Here is an 18,798-nt window from a genome sequence, read left to right as displayed (position 1 = left end):
AGGATCAGAAAGATGATGATCAAAAAAGCAATATTCTCTTTGTCCATGGTAATTCCCCTAGTAGTTCTTCTCCCAGTTGAACCAGTGTTCAACTCTAGATTTCCTTTTTCTTGCAGGGTAGAATAAGAACATAAGGCTTGCCATACTGGGTCAGACCAAGGGTCCATCAAGCCCAGCATCCTGTTTCCAACAGTGACCAAGTCAGGTCACAAGTACCTGGCAGGATCCCAAGGGGTAGATAGATTCCAAGCTGCTTGTCCCAAGAATAAACAGTGAACCTCTGCAACTTACCCTTAATAATTGTTAATGGACTTTTCCTCCAGGAACTTGTCCAAACCTTTTTTAAACGTAGCTATACTAATAGCTTTCACCACATCCTCTGGCAACAGCTTAATTATGCATTAAGTAAAACATATTTTCTCTTATTTATTTATTTATTTATTTATTTTTAATTTTTATAGACCGAAGTTCTTGTAGGAACTACAAATCAATCCGGTTTACATACAACTTTTAAATGCCCAAAAAGAGTAGTGGGCTTTACATAGAACAGTTGAACAATAATAATAATTTCTTATTAGTTTCTTATTTAGTTTTAAATGTATTACCCAATAACTTAATTGTGTATCCCCTGGTGTTTGTACTTTTTTGAAAGTGTAAACAACTGATTAACATTTACTCATGCCTTTCTACTCATTATTTTATGGACCTCTATCGTATCTCCCCTCAGCCATCTCTTCTCCAAGCTGAAGTCCTAACCTCTTTATCCTTTCTTCATAGGGGATTTGTTCCAGCCCCTTTCTTTTCCTGGTCACCCTTCTCTGTACCTTTTCTAATTCTGTTATATCTTTCTTGAGATGTGGTGACCAGAGCTGAACACAATACTCGAGATGAGGTCGCACCATGCAGCGATACAGAGGATAACCTCTCTCAAGTTCCATCATGAAACAAGGGCTGAACAGATGGCAATCCCTTGTTCAAAAATAGATCTCCAAAATAAATAACTCCAACCAACAGTCTCTCCAATAATCTCAGAGACTCAAAACTCCACAATCTTCAACCTCTGCTGTTAACTGGTTGCAAAGGTAAAAGATCCAGAACCCAGCCCTTCAAGATACTGGGAGTTTGCCCTTCTATCAGGAAACTGGTTCAAAAATCCAAACTTCCAAAGCTTCTAAAATTCCAGTACTGTCCTACTCTCAAAAATCTCCACTCTCCTTTGCACCATCTATCAGAGAAGCAGAAAGATCACTCCCCTTGGGGAGAGGCAAAGACCAAAATCACATGCTAAAGGGAAAATTTATATCCTTGAGTCATTTTCCACAAAAAGGTAAAAATATAGCAGGGGGAGGACCCCCAAAATGCAAAATCCTTAGATGCTGAAAACAGGAAACAAAATATTATCTATCGGCAAAGTGAAAATTAAGCATGCTAATTGCTTTGCCAATCCATTAATACGGAATACTTAACAGGACTTTGAGGGGGTATAGTTAAGTTCTTACAATATCATTTGTAGGTCAAGTACAGATGTAGTTTATCATTTGCTTCTTGCGGATGTCATTAACATTGACCTTTAGTATACTTATTAATGGCTGATGTTAATTCATGTTAGTACATTGGCCCCAGAGATTGTGAGAAGAAAAAAACAAAAGTGACTTCTTATTGGTGTTGCAGAAACCACGGTATGAAATAAGATGGCGAGTGATTGAGTCCATTAGCCCTGATGGCCATGAGTACATTTATGTGGACCCAATGCAGTTGCCCTATGACTCAAGATGGGAATTTCCTAGAGACGGACTTGTGTTGGGTAAGTATAAACCTTCATGCCCTTCATGCTGGCTTTTGAACACACTTAAGAGGGAAACAGAGAATGGGGAATGAGAGGGAATAGAAAAGAATGTAGTCATGCAGGATACTATAATCATTCATTCCTTCACTCCATCCTTCATTCATGCAATCATTCATTCATTTGTTTTTCATTTCCTATTGGGAGCCTTGACTAGGGCACCTCGTAAGATAAAGTAAGAAGATAAATGGAGCAAAATACAAGAAGTTAAGTAAGGGTCAGGGAAAGCCAGTTAGAAAAGATATGTTTTCATTTCAACTCTCCAGACAGTTAAGGGGGCTGCATCTTGGACATGAGATCCACGTTTGTGTCAAAGAGCTGGTGCAAGCAATGAAAAACCATGGAAAGGATGCAGAGAAGAGTGAAGTGAGCAATAATAGGCTCTATAATGGAGAACAAGAATCAAGATATCATTAGAAGAATGGTTGTGAATGCACGTGTGAATGACCATACAGAGTTTAAGCATGATGTGGCATTTAACAGGAAGCCCATTCAGAGCACGCAGCAAGAGTGGAACTTAAGTGCAGTATGGAAAGCAGAAGAGTAGATGATAGATGAGGAATTGGATTTTGTAGTATTGCAGAGCTGGAGTGGAAGGAGCATGAAGTCAGGCTCTAGCTAGGTAGAGAGTGCATCAAGCTAGGGTGAGAGTAAATTGTACAAAAGTTATCTTTGTGTACCTTTCCTCATTCCAAATCACATCAAATCTTCTCTGATGTGTACTGTGCTTTCGTACCTCTGACTGTGCATGTAAAACTGCCCTCCAAAACCTAGCACACCACCAAAAGTTCACCTCGAGTTACTAGTTGACCCTCCTACAGTGGGATACATAGATGATTAATATGTGGGTTGCTCCAGAGGCTCTCTCTCTCTCTCCCTCCCCCCTCCCCTCAATATTTAGTGCAGATCCTGGTTTGGGCATATCACACAGCATAATGCCAGAAAAAAGGTGTAGTGATAATGTGTGTTATGCTATCGCATGCAACATTAACTCCCCCCTATTTTCATAAACTCTGCCCAAATTCCTCCCTTTTGACTACAATTTAAAAATTTGCATATGCATCTCGCGATGCGATAAATAACACGTGTTATAGCGTTATCATGGGCATTAGGGCCCTAATGTCCGTGATAAGGCCCTAACATGATTAGATGAATGACCCTGTTGGATAGTTTTTAAAACTGGTCAGTGCATTCTCATTATTATAATCATCTTTTTAGTTACATAGTCTGCCTTCATTAAAAAAACAACCTTTTCGAAGCAACTATACATACATAAGTGAAAAATCAAGCTAAAGGAAACCTCTATTTCTTTACTAACTTCCACCAAATGCTGATTAAAAGAAGTCTCACACCCTCTGTTTTAGTTGAACAATACTAAGGATAAGCCCATTTCATGGTATCTGCATTCCAACTGGGTCCTTTCCAAATGGGAAACAGTTACTTCTGAAGTCATTATTACATCATTTTTCTGCTATAAATTCTTCCAAAACTGAAAATTGGAGGCAACATTTACTATCTGGTTGTTTGCAGTGCCAGAAGCATCCTTATAAAGTCCACTGATTTGGCTGATCACAATGCAGGAATCCTATGCCAAAACCACATGACCTCTGATGGTATATATAAGGGGACTGATTTAGTAAGCTTTTTTCCTCCTATAGACACAGTATGGGAAAAAAAACCTTACTAAATCATATTCTAAGTCTTTACTAGGGTTAATGTGCATAGCTATGGTAAGAACCCCTGATGTTCTGCAGCAGTTCACGTGTAGGCTCTGTAGGAAGGCTTGAGAACATTGTGGCGGTCCTGTAATATATTTACATAAAAGAATATGACGGTAGGTAAGGCGCATAAATCCCATCTAGTCTGCCCAATTTACACCCTTGTGCAGTACCATAGACCTCACTTGATCTCTGGCTTTAGAAGATGCCAACACCTATGGGGTCAGCAGCTTATCAGAAGCTGGAGGAGTACCAGTGGCTCTGGTAGAGGAGGGAGTGACCAATAGATTCAGAAACCGGAGAGGGAAGAGCTTATTCCCATCCATGCCCCCCCCCTTTTTTTTTTAACTTACTCGTGATTTTCCTGGCAATGGAAAGTTCTGCACATAAATTGAAAAAAGTTATGGACGAACATCAAGATAAGGCAGTTCTGGCACTCCCTGTAAAGAAGGCCTTAAAAGGAATATATGTATGCCTTTATTGGAAGTATAAGGAATAATTCTATCAATACTGCATAAACGATTCCATGAAAGGTTAGTGACAATTGATATCTATCCTACACAGGTCGAATTCTTGGGTCTGGTGCCTTTGGCAAAGTAGTTGAGGGAACTGCATATGGTTTAAGTCGTTCTCAGCCAGTGATGAAGGTAGCTGTGAAAATGCTAAAACGTGAGTATATGTATGAAAGCTGACTTTTAAAACTAATTGGGGTGCTAAACTCAACACAAATTACCCTTCCCTAGACACAGTAAAAGAGTTTGCTTAATATTGCGGTTAGCCAAGCACCCAGAGAGCTGGTACCTATGAGTACATGGTTTACGTTAGCACACACAGACACTTGTAGATTCAGAAATCTCTAATTGGAATCACAAATTTTACATTTCTCAGAGTATAGCAACCAATAGTCTTTATCTGTACCTGAAACCTCCCTGTCTGATCCTTTGGCTATGTCATTCTAAGCCAAACTCTGAAGGCCCCCATAAGATATCATCAAAAGCTTAAATCAAAAAACAAAGTGCAATGCTTTTTTGTATGAAAATTGCATGACGTCACATTTTCAATCACCATGCAATAGTCATGCTTTCAAAAATTGGTAAGAGCCTTCTTAATTGAAACTTTCTTTTCTTCTTTAACAGCTACAGCTAGATCTAGTGAAAAGCAGGCTCTGATGTCAGAGCTGAAAATAATGACTCATCTTGGGCCTCACTTGAACATTGTAAACTTGTTAGGAGCATGCACAAAATCAGGTGAGCTATGGAACTGGTATTCACTAGGGAAGTGATATGTGGAAAGGCAAACGCTACGAGCTCTGTTTTCCAAAGCATTCCTACCATTCCATGTCTGTGGATAGTATAGAGTCTTTGAAAAGAAAACGGAATGACTGTTAGACAGATGCAGGATCATGTTTATTAGCAGGACATAATTTATTTTGGGGCCATAATTTATTATGAGAGACCTCTTTATTTATTTATTTATTTTTATATACCGGTGTTCGATTTTACATATCACATCGGTTTACATTCCAACAAAAAATGCAGGGAATCAAGCGTTTCCTTTGTCAATACATTGAACAATAATAAACATGGAAATTGTTAACAAGGGAGATAAAAACATGGGAAAGGTTAACACTAAGGGTTGCACGAAGGGGTGCACAAAGGGGAGTGCCCCTTTGTTGTGCCCCTTTGGTGTGCGCCGCACGGCGCGCAGCGCCTGCTGGCTTGGTGCCTTTCAACGGTCCAGCTCCGTTTGTGATGACATCGGGGGAGGGGGCGGGTCTCGCAATCATGGCTTTCCCCAGGGCATTCTCCTCTCAGCTTCAAAGGTAGTTTTTTCAATTTTTTTTGTCTTTTTTTTACCTTGGATGTTACAAGGTGTTCAGCACTGGTGGGTAGCCCTCCCCTTCATTAGCAAGAGGGTGAGAATAATGGACGACTTGCTCTCTTTAAAATTTGGGATGGTATTTTTATTTTTAATATATGCTTGAGACTACATCCAGATTCAGTAGTGTGGAATTATTCAGATATTTATATTGAGCTCAGCCCTATCGGTTACACCTCTTAATGCTGTCACATTTTAAACATCATATATTCTTTTTTCTTCACCAAAATATCTATACTATAAATGCTAATACATTAGTAGCTATGAGATTGCAATCCCTTATGAGTTCAATGTCTCCAGAAATACAAGGGAGTACCTGATAATGCCGTATCTCAAATGCACTATTATGGCTTACTATGTCTAATTCATATAGCCATGATTTGGCAATTAAATCGTCTGGTGATTTGAAGATATGATGGTCATAAGAGAGTGCTATCAGTTAACTTTTGTTTATTGACATCTAGTACTCACAGCAAGTCCTGTTGACCATTTCCTCTTGAATGCATTTCCTTCTTCCTTTATGCAGAGCTGCACTTACATTTCTCATTGTCTATATAATAATATCTGACAGTGGCCTATTCTTTCTGCCTTGTTTCTTAAGGACCCATTTACATTATTACTGAATACTGCTTCTATGGGGATTTGGTAAACTACCTGCACAAGAACAGGGACAATTTCCTGAGCCGACACCCAGAAAAACTGAAAAAAGACTTGGATATATTTGGGATGAATCCAGCAGATGAGAGCACAAGGAGGTAAAGCACAAATAAATATAATAAAACCTTTGTAGGGATGTGCAGCCAAAATATATTTGCTATGGTTCATTTTTTTTGTTTCGTGGGGTGGTTGTTTTTTTCATTTTGTTTTAATGTTTATTTCAGTTTGGTTCATTTGCTGAACCAAAAAAAAAAATTTTTTTTAAACTCCCAAAATAAAAAGAACTGAAACAGGATGTTTCCAGGCTCTCACTGTCATTTCCTTGGGTCTTCTCGGGGCCTCCTTCAAGACACCAGGGCCCATATCTGCCTGATTTGGCTGAGCCAAGCCCAGCCAGGGCCTCCTCAGACCCCTCTACCCCTCTTCCTGCTTCCCCAGAAATCAGCCAGGGTTTGGGACCTCCCTGGCTTCCACTTACCTCTTCCATGTGGTTCCAAGGCAGACGAAAGGAGCAAAAACAATCCCCACTCTTTCCAGCCCTGCCAGAATCCTTTTAAAAATAGAACCATCTGGCCCTGATAAAAGCGTCAAATGTGATGGCAAAAAGGCACTGATCTCAGGGCCGACCAGCACCATTTCCTTGCACCGTTGTATGCCCCTATTTTCTGCCTGTGGGCCCCCACATAAAGGGTAAGCATTGGCCAGTGAGATCCCCAGCCCTGGCTGATATCTGGAGGGGGGTAAATGGGAGGAGGTTGGATGACCCAGGAAGACCTCCGCTTGGCTTGGCTCAGCTCAGCCCTACCTGATGTCTTTGTAGGGACCGAGGGGGTCGAAGGAGCCCAAGGAGGCCCCAGTTAGGCTTAGCTCAACTCAGCTGGGTTGGCCTCAGCCCCAGTTAGCGGTAGACGCCACATTTTTTGTACTCCTTAGGAAACAGTGTGCACCATTTACAAATATGTGCACTCTATTTATGGAAATCAAAACACTTGAAAATGTTTCGGCTTTTTGTAGGAATGGCGCATCCAATTTGAGTAATCTGAACTGAAACAAAAATAGCCCATTTTGGTTAGGATTACCCATTCGTTTCAAACATGTACACATCCCTAAACCTTTGTCCAAAGAGATAGAGATGAAAAACTCTATTAAAGCATCACTTTGTAGATTACACTATGAATGCATATCCATCCACTCTGGGTTTTTATTTTTCTAATAAAAGGCTTCCCAAACCTGTCCTGATGACTCTTCTGCCAGTTGAGCTTTCAGGATATCTACAATGAATATGCAAATGATAAACCCACATACATTGGAGACCCATTATATGGAAATGTATCTGCATATATTCATTGCAGATACCCTGAAAATCTGTCTGACTGTGGGATCCCCAAGGCTGGTTTGGGATGCCCTGCACTGACAGAAGTGATATTGCCTTTACAAATGTTTTATAGTGCAGTCACATCTGGATCCCCCAGCATATGTTTTTCCATAAAAAGCACATACATAGTTAATGCTGAGTCAGGATAATTGCAGAAGAAAGAGTAGACCTTAGCAAAGCTGGAGAAATTGCTAAAAGTAGCTGAAATGATCCTTAAGATCAGTGCCCTGAGATCAGTGCCTTTTTGCCATCACATTTGATGCTTTTATCAGGGCTAGATGGTACCATTTTTTAAAGGATTCTGGCAGGGCTGGAAAGAGTGGGGATTGTTTTATGTCCATTAATGATATAAAACTATAACAGTTGAGAAATGCTTCTAGATTAAATATACCTTGGTAGGAACTAAAGAGCAAGAGTTTATTTTTGTGTTGACTCAATAATCCAGGATGTAGTATGGGTTCACTGTACATGGGATTTCTGTCTGCTGTCTAATCTCTATATGCAATGCATAAGAGAGCAAAATAGATATTCACAGAAAAAAGGTTTTCTGTTCCATAACAAACTGTACCTCAGAATCAGGACTATGGGTTTGTCTTGTGAAATACTGACTTTTAAGAGGTGGTTAAAAAACTATTTTGTTTATTTGCAGTTATGTTATTCTGTCCTTTGAGAATAATGGGGACTACATGGACATGAAGCAGGCTGATACCACTCAGTACGTGCCAATGCTTGAACGGAAGGAGGGCTCCAAATATTCGGATATCCAGAGGTCCATGTATGATCGTCCTGCCTCATACAAGAAGAAATCCATATCAGGTACTTGTAAAATGGAGCTCATTTACTTCAGAATAGAACCAACTGCTTCTGCCACCAGGCGTTGGAGCCAGAGCCCATGCACAAGCCTAGATACAGGTGGCAGTAAGGCATATCGCTTCTTTACTCTGGGCCAGCCTGAAAAGGATGGGCTTCAACTTGTTCTCCTCATGACATGCTCAAAAGACATTCAAAACAATCAGTAAACATCGCCTTATTTTTATGACATTGATGAGATTGGGAAGTATCCTTCTAAGAAATATTGACAAGAATAAATTGCAACAATATTATACCCATAAAGATCAAAGGGCTAGATTAAGGGCCTGGTTTACTAAGGCTTTTCCATTCTGTTTCTGTGGGAAACAGTTTAGTAACTTTGATCTTTAATTTGGATCCTCCCTAAATTGATCCTATCTTCTGTCCCCCCTCCCCCTCCCCCGATCCTTAAACTCCTTCTACTGATCCTGGATTCTATTACTCCTGCTCTCTCTGGATTCCAACACACCTCCTCCTGCCCAATCCCAGCACCTATTCCATTTTCTCCCTCTACCACCTCCAGTCTCAGAGTGTTATGTCCTCCTCTTCCCCCTCCCTAATTCTAGTACCCTACCTCCTAATATCCCCTATTCCTGAGATCACCAATTCCTCTTCTCTCCTCATCCTTGAGATCTACTGCCTAAGCTGATTCTCCTCTCCCTCCCCACACCAATATCTTAGATTATAGTGATCTGTATGTCGAGAAGCGCTATAAAAATGTGTAGTAGTAGTAGTAGTAGCAGCAATAGAGGACTTCTTTTCACTACTGAAAAATCAAATAAAACGAATTCTACAGACACACAAGCAAGACAGAAAAGTTACTTCATTTTTAAAGATTGTAATTTTTTCAAATGTCACCATGTTCCCAGCTACATAGCTATTTACATGGGTAAAAGGGCTATTTGACAATTTCCCATCCTGAATGTGGATAAAACTGTGTTGTTGTATAAGGTACACACATTTATCTGCAGTGTCAAAGAGGTGTTCCCGAGATGGCAATAGGCCAAAGGAAATTTCAATGCATGTAATTTTGCATTTCCATATCTATGCATGTTGTTTTTGTAATCATCGGTTCAGTGTGCTGCAGCAGTCAAAAAAGCAAACAGAATGTTATGAATTATTAGAAAGGGAATGGTTAATAAAACGGAAATCATAATGCCTCTGTATCGCTCCATGGTGATACCGCACCTTGAATACTGTGTACAATTCTGGTCGCCGCATCTCTAAAAAGATATAGTTGTGATGGAGAAGGTACAGAGAAGGGCAACCAAAATGATAAGGGGAATGAAACAGCTTCCCTATGAGGAAAGACTAAAGAGGTTAGGACTTTTCAGCTTGGAGAAGAGATGGCTGAGGGGGGATATGATAGAGGTGTTTAAAATCATGAGAGGTCTAGAACGAGAAGATGTGAATCGGTTATTTACACTTTCAAATAATAGAAGGACTAGGGGGCATTCCATGAAGTTAGCAAGTAGCACATTTAAGACTAATCGGAGAAAATTCTTTTTCACTCAACGCACAATTAAGCTCTGGAATTTGTTGCCAGAGGATATGGTTAGTGTAGTTAATGTAGCTGGGTTCAAAAAAGGTTTGGATAAGTTCTTGCAGGAGAAGTCCATTAACAGCTATTAATTAGTTGAATTAACAGCTATTAATAAGTTGACTTAGGGAATAGCCACTGCTATTAATTGCATCAGTAGCATGGGATCTTCTTGGTGTTTGGGTACTTGCCAGGTTCTTGTGGCCTGGTTTGGCCTCTATTGGAAACAGGATGCTGGGCTTGATGGACCCTTGATCTGACCCAGCATGGCAATTTCTTATGTTCTTATTCACTGACAAGCATTTTCACTGCATCATGCAAACAGCAGTCTCCCTTCATAACTATCAGCACAGCCACTTTAGCCTGGAACAGGACAGGTGTCTTTCAGCAATAAATTCACTCAACCCAAAAGGTGGGGAAGTGAGGGTTTGATTAAGGAAAAACAATTTTTAAACTTCTTGAGAGTTCTTTTGTTTACCATATGATTGAAATTTTTTTTAAGGACAGGTTAATTCAGTCCTTGGTTTTATCCCATTCTGTGCATGTGCTTCAGACCTTCCCTAAAAAAAGCAGGACTAGAAATACAAGTGCACAGTATAGTAAAATCAGGAGTGGGTCAGCCTGTCATGAAAAAAAAAAGCACAGAGAAAGCTGATAATTGTTAAAAATTATTACTATACTTTCAGTATGTTTCTTCTTGCTCCAGAGGAAAAAAAAATGTTTATCCATGGGAAAAATTAGGGAGTTCCTGAAAGAAATCTGTTCAGAAAAAAATGCAATAATTGATTTTGACCATTAAAAGACATTTGTTCTGGTCAGAGCAACTGAGCACTATGTGAAGAGAAGATTTTTTGATTATCAGTTTGTGATCTCACATTTGTCTTTAGGGAGGGTAATTTTCACTTCTTTAGATAAAGAAGCACTTTACCTGCAGAAATGACCCTTTAGAAAATTGCAATTGTAATTTTCAAAAAGAGTTACGCGCGCAAATGTAACTTACTATGGGAGCAATTTTCAAAAGCCATTTACTTGAGTAAAATGCACTTACACGAGTAAATCTGATGGACAATGTAATGGCAAATATTGTAGCAATTTTCAAAAGCCCACTTACATGAATAAGTAGGCTTTTAAAAATTATTACAATACTAGCTGTACCCGGCCACGCGTTGCCGTGGCTCAGTCTGGTTTAATTTCACAATGCGCATTAGCTCTGCTCCGGCCGTCTCAACTCCCTCCCCCCCTTCTCCGGCGGTGGATGGACTGGCTCAGCGATTCTTTTACCCTTTCCTCCTCCTGTGTGTAACTGTCCGGCAGTCCCTACTCCCTCCCCCTTCCCCAGCAGCGGAGGAACGGGCTAAGCAGTTTCTCGGAGTGGCGACTCGTCTGCCCTTTTCTCCTCCCCTCTGTGACACCCAGCACGTAGCGCAGAGCTCAATGGTCCGCACATGCATGGTAGAGCTGCTCTCTACTGCGCATTTGCAGTCCGTCGGTCAGAGATAGCGTGTGTCGCTTTTATGTCCAATAGATGGCGCTGTTTTTCCCAAAAAGCATGTTTTTACCTGTCACAGGTGTGACATCTATATAATATAGGTATATAGAAACACGCGCGAAATCGAATGCAATGTTGTGTCCAAATTTGAAAGCAATCGGTGAAGAACTTTCGGAGATTTAAGATTTTGAACAAACGAACATTTACATTTTTATTTATATAGATTTGTCCATAGGATATTCACATGTAAGTGCACTTTACACACATAAATGGTGTAACTCCTTTTAAAATTCACCTGTTAGAGAATAACTTTTAAAAAAAACTCTGTATTTTAGCAACAGTGCATATCATATTCGCACATATTAAAAAGTATGCATATGATCTCTTCCCCAACATACGTGCGCATGTAAGCTTATACACGAACATATGCAATATATTGAAAGTGAATATTTCAGTGCACTGAGAGGTGAATTTTCAAAGGCGTTGAGTACATAAATGTAATATGCTATCACAGCAATTTTCAAAATCCATTTATGCATGTAAAGTGTACTTATGTGGGTAAATCATGTGGACAATTCAAATGCATATATTGTCTCAATTTTCAAAAGCCCACATGTGAACTATTGGTTGGGTGAACTGGAAAAGTTCAGGCTGAAGAACTAGGAAGGTCTCAGTAACCTGGAGAAGGATTAGGCAAACTGGTAGGGGAATCAGAAAATAGGTAATTTCAATTACGCGCACATATAAAATATACTAATTTCCAAGCATAAATCAGATTGTATGCAAGCAAATCTTATTTTCGGCAGGTAAAATATACATCATATATTTTTAAAATTGGTAAGAAAAGTACTCGCATTCTGGGCTTGATTTTCAAAAATATTTACGCATTAAAATTGGGTTTTACACGTGTAAATGCACTTTACCTGTGTAATAAACAAGTTTGATATTAGTTACACAAGATATTTAGGTGTAAAATTAAGCAAGTAAGCTGCCAAATGTATGCACGTAACTATCTTATCAAAATAGCAATGAACATGCCTAACTGTTGGCTCCACCCTGGAACATGGCCCCTTTTTTGCACACATACATATGTGTACTTTCAATGTTTATAAAACAGCGATTACTTGAATACATGCTACTTACCTGCATATATTCTCATTTTTATCCACATAACTCTGAAAATTCACCCCTCTATGTACATACTTTTATGAATATAGGGAGATATATTTCAGAGTCTGGGCAGGGTTGGAACTTATACACAGACTTTTTGATTTAAAAAAGCATGCGTATAAATTCTTTGGGCAAAACTATGGCCCCAAATAGCAAGTGTAATTGTGTGCACATATCAAGGGGTTTCCTTGACATTTGGAGTTGTTGCACAAAGGAAACGAGGTTGGTTGGTGAATAGGGGATAATTTTCAAGGCAGACTTATGTGCATTTTTGCCATGATGTTATGGAATTATTCCCCCCATGATAAAAGCTGTAGAGCAAAAATGAGACTTTCAATATGCTCAGAATGTTTTCTTTGTGCGGCCGGTGTCATCAGACTTTAGGATGGTCATTGTCTGAAGGACTGATGATACTTGCTAGAGAATGAGTGCGTTCTTCTTCGTTTTCCCTGTCTGGTGAGTGAGTGTATGATAAGGAGATTTTAGATAGCGAATATTCAAATGTGAGCTGAAAGTCAGAGAGCAACCTCACATAGGCAACCTGTTGAGACACTTTTAAGATGACATTTTAGATATTGAGAACGTTTTTTATTTTACATTTTGCTCGCTTCTCGACAGACTCTGAGATTAAAAGCCTCCTCTCAGATGAAAGTTCTGATGGCCTCTCACTACTGGATTTATTGAGCTTTACCTACCAGGTTGCACGTGGAATGGAGTTTCTGGCATCTAAAAATGTAAGTGGACACTATGAATTATGTGATCTTTTTTAGTTCTATACATAGGAACCTATATGCTAAGTAGCATTAAAACTGGCCATTAACATGCTTTAATGGCCTTATCTCCAGCAATAAGCTGTGTAACTTGCCTAATGTACTGATGAGCACGGTGAGAGCTAAAGCAAAGTTTAATTTGGGCCATATTTACCCCAGAAACCTCCTCCCCAAATGAAAGAAAATGGCTCCTGTAGGCCAAAGAAGACCCACTCTGGAACTCCCTCATCACTTCCCCTCAACAAAGGGCCCCTGTAGCAAAAAAGCCCCCTCCCACAGTCATCTTCATTCCTCTTCCTCCACCCTCCAAACAAATGGCCCCCACGGAGCACCCCTTCCCCACAAAATGCTCCCATACGTGGTCAGCCAGCACCATTTTATCTGCAGAAGCCAGCAGGATGTCAGGGGCTACTGCTCTCTCCTCTTCCCCTTAAAATATAGTTGCAGCTTCAGGAATGGATAAAAGTGGCCTATTAATTAGAGCCGTGAACTGAGAACCATAGAAACCAGGGTTCAAATCGCACGTCTTCCACTGAAGCTCCTTGTGACCTTGGGCAAGCCAGTTGTGCCTCAGGTACACAATTAGATTATAAGCATTTTGGGAAAGGAACTTATTGTACCTGAATTCTAGAAATACCTTAAGCCACCCCGAGCATTATTTGGAAAGGCAAATTAAAAATTCTTCCTATTATAATGGGGAGGAAGAGGAACCAGGTGGGCCCCTTTGTCTGCAGGTCCTTTTAAGGAGGAAGGCTCCTTTGGCCTGCAGGGTCTATTTAACAGGGGGAAGGGGGGGGGGGGGGAGTCCTTTGGCCTTTTACTGTTATTGGGGCAGAGCCTTAATGGTAATCACGACTCATGTTCAGCTTTGTTTTAGTCCCTGGATGCTAATGCAAAATCTTAACTACACATCTGGGAGGTGTTCTTCTCTTTTTACTTTGCCAGCAGGTAAATGCAAATCACCCTGCTTAGTACAATTAATCTTAATGACCTGCTTAGGATTCATTTGCATGCAGCGTAATGCATTACTATTTTAAAGGTGTGAGCATGTGTCTTTAATGAGGATTAACCCACATGGACATTAAAGGTGATGCAGCCTTAATGTGTATTGAGTCCATGCTAATGCGGGTTTAGCATGCAGTAAATCTGCTTTACCCTTAATGCGCTTAAGTACCCTGGCCACATAATCTAGCAATGCCAGGTAGGTAGCACCTTTCTGTTGATATTTTCCTCTCCTTTTCCCTGAGCAGTGTGTACACCGTGACTTGGCCGCTCGCAATGTTCTTCTAGCTCAGGGGAAGATCGTGAAGATCTGTGACTTTGGTCTGGCAAGAGACATCATGCATGATTCCAACTACGTCTCTAAAGGCAGTGTACGTACTTTCTCAAGTTTGGTTACATTTTTTTTACTTTTCTGCAACCTGGGGAAAAGGGTAACATTCACAACCCAAATTTCACCCAGCTCATGTTTCCAAAAGCCAATATTCTAGTTAAGCTGAAAAGCAGCTCTCCTTTAATTATCTTTCTCTGATATAATTGTCTGTAGAAATACAGGAATGCAGAGGAAGGGTAATTTTCAAAGGGATTTCCGCAGGTAAAGCAGTGCTTTACCTGCAGAAATGGCCAATTAGAAAGTTGTGCGACCAAGGCCGGTGCTAGCTTTTTTTGCTGCCATGTGCAATTACTGTGCTTGGACCCCCCCAGCCCCCAGTTCATTCATCTCCCTCTAGTAATCTAAACTTTAAAATCTGACATTCCTCCTTACCCAGGTCTACCCTCTCTCCTCTGGAACCCATGGTCAGTGCAAGGGTATTAGATATCACAGGCAAACTTTAAGGCCCACTCACACATGCATACACAGTTAAAAATTATGCATTTATAATAACAGATTTTACATTAAAAAGAACATTCTGAGTACAGACTTCTGAGGATCACGTTCAACAACCTGTATATTATATTTGCATGCACTGCTGTGATGCCAACCAGAAACCCTGCAAAAATACCCATATGATGTTAGGCCTATTGTAATGCATTTTGGATGTGGGCTTGACCCTCAGAAAGCCTTGAGTAAACAATTATAGTAAACCTCCCACACCAAATCAGCACTAACTGCCAGCACTCAAACAATAACAATTTTACCTATGAAAAAGAAACACTGCAAATATAAACCAGCTCCTAAAATACCAATGCATCTCCTATTAGGAAAACAGAACAAGCCAGGCTGCTATACATCCCTACACAGAAGCTACTTGCTAGCATAATTCCTAACCTCGGTCACACATACAGAACACAGACAGTTCATCACTAAATAAAAAGTCCATCACAGAATAAAAAGAGACAATAAAGTATAAATAAAAATTTGCAGACATAAACTGAATTGGAAACTGCAACAAGGCATACTCTGTATATAGTGCAACAACAGAAACATCACCATTCTTCATAAAACAATAAAATCAAGAAATATAAAACATCAATCATAATAATAAAACCATATTAATAATGAAAATAAATATTTCAAGACAGCTGAAGAATAGACATTAAATAATTAAAAACTCGTATAAATTGTTTTTTACATTTCCCAAACACCAATAAAATATTTCAAAATAGCAGACATCAACTAACACTCAATAATTAAAAATAATAAGGATAAAATAAAATATCCCGCTCTTCATACCTGGGAACCTTTGGTTTCTAGTAACCCTGAGATTGTTGTGGATTAGTGGGGGAGGGACGGCACACAAACTTTCTCCTCTCTATCTCTCATATATGAACACTCACTTTCTTTCTCTCATAACATACTCATGTTTCCTCTCTTAGATGCACACAGTTCCTCTCTCCCACGTGCAAGCGCGCACACACACACAAACACACACACACGCACGCACGCACATGCACATATTCCCTCTCACACATATGTTCACACACACAGACAGATAATCTTTCTCTCACACACACTCCCACACATTCATATTACCTCTCTAACATTTTACTTCTGTCACACACACATGCACTCCCTTTCTCATACACACACACATACATGCTCCGTCTCAAACATACACACACACACAGACATTGCTCTCTCTCACACAGGGCTTCACTTTCTTTTGTTCTACTTGCTCCCCTGGCATCCTTGGGCTCACCTCTTCACTTTTGCCTCTATTGGGTCGGGATAACAAGCTGGCCTCCATTCCACTTTGGCTGCTGGTGAGATGGGGTCCACTGGCAGCCTGCAGCCTCTTCTTAGCTTAGGCCACCAGAGGATGGGATGGGGGGGGGGTCTACCGGATGACCCCACTACCTCAGCTCTTTCCCTCCCTTCTCATCCCCTTCCCTCACTACCTCATCTCTTCCTCCCCTTCCCCCACACTACCTTACTCTTTCTCTCACTTTTCATCCCCTTCCCTCCCTCCCTCCATCTAAATATTTCCCCCTTCTCATTACCTCAGTTCTTCCCCATCCCTGTCCCTCTATAGTTTCTGCTCCCCCCTTAGTGAGTCACTACCTCAGCTTTTTTCCCCTTCTTCCCTTCTCCCTTCGTCTATAGGCTCCGTCCTCCCCTCTTATCATCCCTTCCTATGCTTTCCCCACTTTATTCCTTCCCGCTCTCTATGTCCTTCCTCCACCTTCTCACCCAGTCATTTCCAGCCTCTTAGCCCTCCCCGAGCTCTTCCTCCTCCCACTCCCTGGTGCAGTTTATTACGGTCAGAATCTCCTTCCCGCGTAAGCAGGCAGCGGGAGCAGCAAAATGTCTGAAGTAAAGAAAAGGCCAGCAGACCAACCATGGCATAGGAGCCACAAAAGGAGGCTTGCCAGCTCAGATTTAGTTATCTGATTGGGCAAAGGTAACCCAAACCCCTGCCTGATCCAATGCATCAACTCCTAGATCTCCAGCATGAGACGGCAACAGCAGCAGCATTTGAATGCTGTCATGTCCTACTGTTGCGGGGCCAGTCTCGCGAGACGTGCGGTGATCTTTCAGCTCTTCTCGCGAGACTGGCTCTGCAGCAGAAGGACATGACGCCATTTAAATGTTGCCATTGCTGCCCACTGATGTGGGAGATCTAGGTGTTGCTGCATCAGCTCAGGCAGGGATTTTGGGTTACAATTGACAAAATCCTCAGCACCACAGTTAACCTCAGTTTACAGTCTTTCCCCTCGATCTGTGCATGGGTTTCTACTACCTGGGCTGCGGAGACACTCACTTTCCAGGGCTTGGGTTTAGTGAGGCCCCAGGTGGGCAGGATATCTCTATTTGGGCAGGAAAATCCTTCCAACGCAGATAAAAAGGATAACTTACAGTCTCAGCACAGAGAGTCCCAAAAAAAGTTCTTGGAGGAGAAGTCCATTACCTGCTATTAAGTTCACTTAGAGAATAGCCACTGCCATTAGCAATGGTAACATGGAATAGACTTAGTTTTTGGGTACTTGCCAGGTTCTTATGGCCTGGATTGGCCACTGTTGGAAACAGGATGCTGGGCTTGATGGACCCTTGGTCTGACCCAGTATGGCATTTTCTTATGTTCTTAAATCCTCTCTCCCCAGGGGGTGAAGACTCCAGATGGGGGAGTCTTCAAAAGGTTCCAAGATGATATTACTCATTGTTAACAGAGTTTCTCTCTAGCTGGCTTTTCTCGAATCCGATGATGAGGAGATCATCTCAGGAACTTGCAGCTCGGTGTTCTTCTTCAGGCAGGAATGGGCAGCAGAATTCTTCCTCCTAGTTAATCTAAAAAAAAATGTCCCCCTACAACTGAGTCATTAAGATCCTAGAATCAAGTCACCACTGGTCCCCTAACGAGGGTGCAGAAGGGCAGGTCTTCCTTATCCTGGGCCCCCTATTCCTTGTGCCCTATCCCCAAGCAACACCCAGGGGTCTTTCCAGGCTTTCTGCTACAGAAAAGATGCAAAAGCCCTGGTAAAACAACCCGGATGTTCACTCAACCAGCCATTTAGTGGACTGGAAGAGCAGCTTCCTGACCTTGCTCAGTTTCCCCAGGCAGGGCTTACCTGGATTCTCCAAGTAGGTAAAAAAAATCCAACTCAAAACAACTTGCCTGTACTGCCACTTAACTCCAACTCAAAACACTGCCTCCAGTCTCCCAGTAGACAGCTGCTTAAATAACCTCACCGGGACGACCATCCATGCACCCTCAAAGAGAGAGGCTGCACATGAATGGTTTCTCCCCTTCATTTCACAATCTGTCTGCCCCTAGCTCAAAAGGAGTTTTCCCAGGGCCGAAATGGTAATCAGATTGGGGGAGCCATTACATATAGATGTTCTACTTTACCAGATATCTTTTGAAGATTTCTGATTGTGTGGCAGATTATCTGGCCAGTTAGGTTTAAAGTTAGCTGGCTACAGCTGGATAACATTAATCAGAGATATTCAATGGGATGTTTATCTCACTGAATATCCAGGACAAGTTACCCAGATAACTTATCACTGGCTTAATGAATATTGGGCCTGGTGTAACTTAGGTGCATAACAACCTGCAAATTTGTGCACGCT

General features: G+C 41.1%; 1 protein-coding gene across 2 annotated transcripts in view; it reads left to right on the top strand.

The window, feature by feature from the left end:
* PDGFRA (platelet derived growth factor receptor alpha) overlaps positions 1 to 18,798 on the top strand; it is an 83,783-nt gene that overhangs the window by 51,208 nt on the left and 13,777 nt on the right. For both annotated transcript variants that reach the window (XM_029587569.1, XM_029587563.1), the window contains exons 12-18: positions 1,672 to 1,804; positions 4,126 to 4,230; positions 4,698 to 4,808; positions 6,041 to 6,194; positions 8,121 to 8,287; positions 13,138 to 13,253; positions 14,540 to 14,662. In XM_029587569.1, coding sequence (XP_029443429.1) covers positions 1,672 to 1,804; positions 4,126 to 4,230; positions 4,698 to 4,808; positions 6,041 to 6,194; positions 8,121 to 8,287; positions 13,138 to 13,253; positions 14,540 to 14,662 — 909 coding nt within the window. The remainder of the gene's footprint in view (positions 1 to 1,671; positions 1,805 to 4,125; positions 4,231 to 4,697; positions 4,809 to 6,040; positions 6,195 to 8,120; positions 8,288 to 13,137; positions 13,254 to 14,539; positions 14,663 to 18,798) is intronic.

This window comes from Rhinatrema bivittatum, chromosome 1, assembly GCF_901001135.1.
Source record: "Rhinatrema bivittatum chromosome 1, aRhiBiv1.1, whole genome shotgun sequence".
Classification (NCBI taxonomy): Eukaryota; Metazoa; Chordata; class Amphibia; order Gymnophiona; family Rhinatrematidae; genus Rhinatrema; species Rhinatrema bivittatum.
The sequence above is the reverse complement of the archived record's forward strand: the minus strand, read 5'-3'. Positions and strand labels throughout refer to the sequence as shown.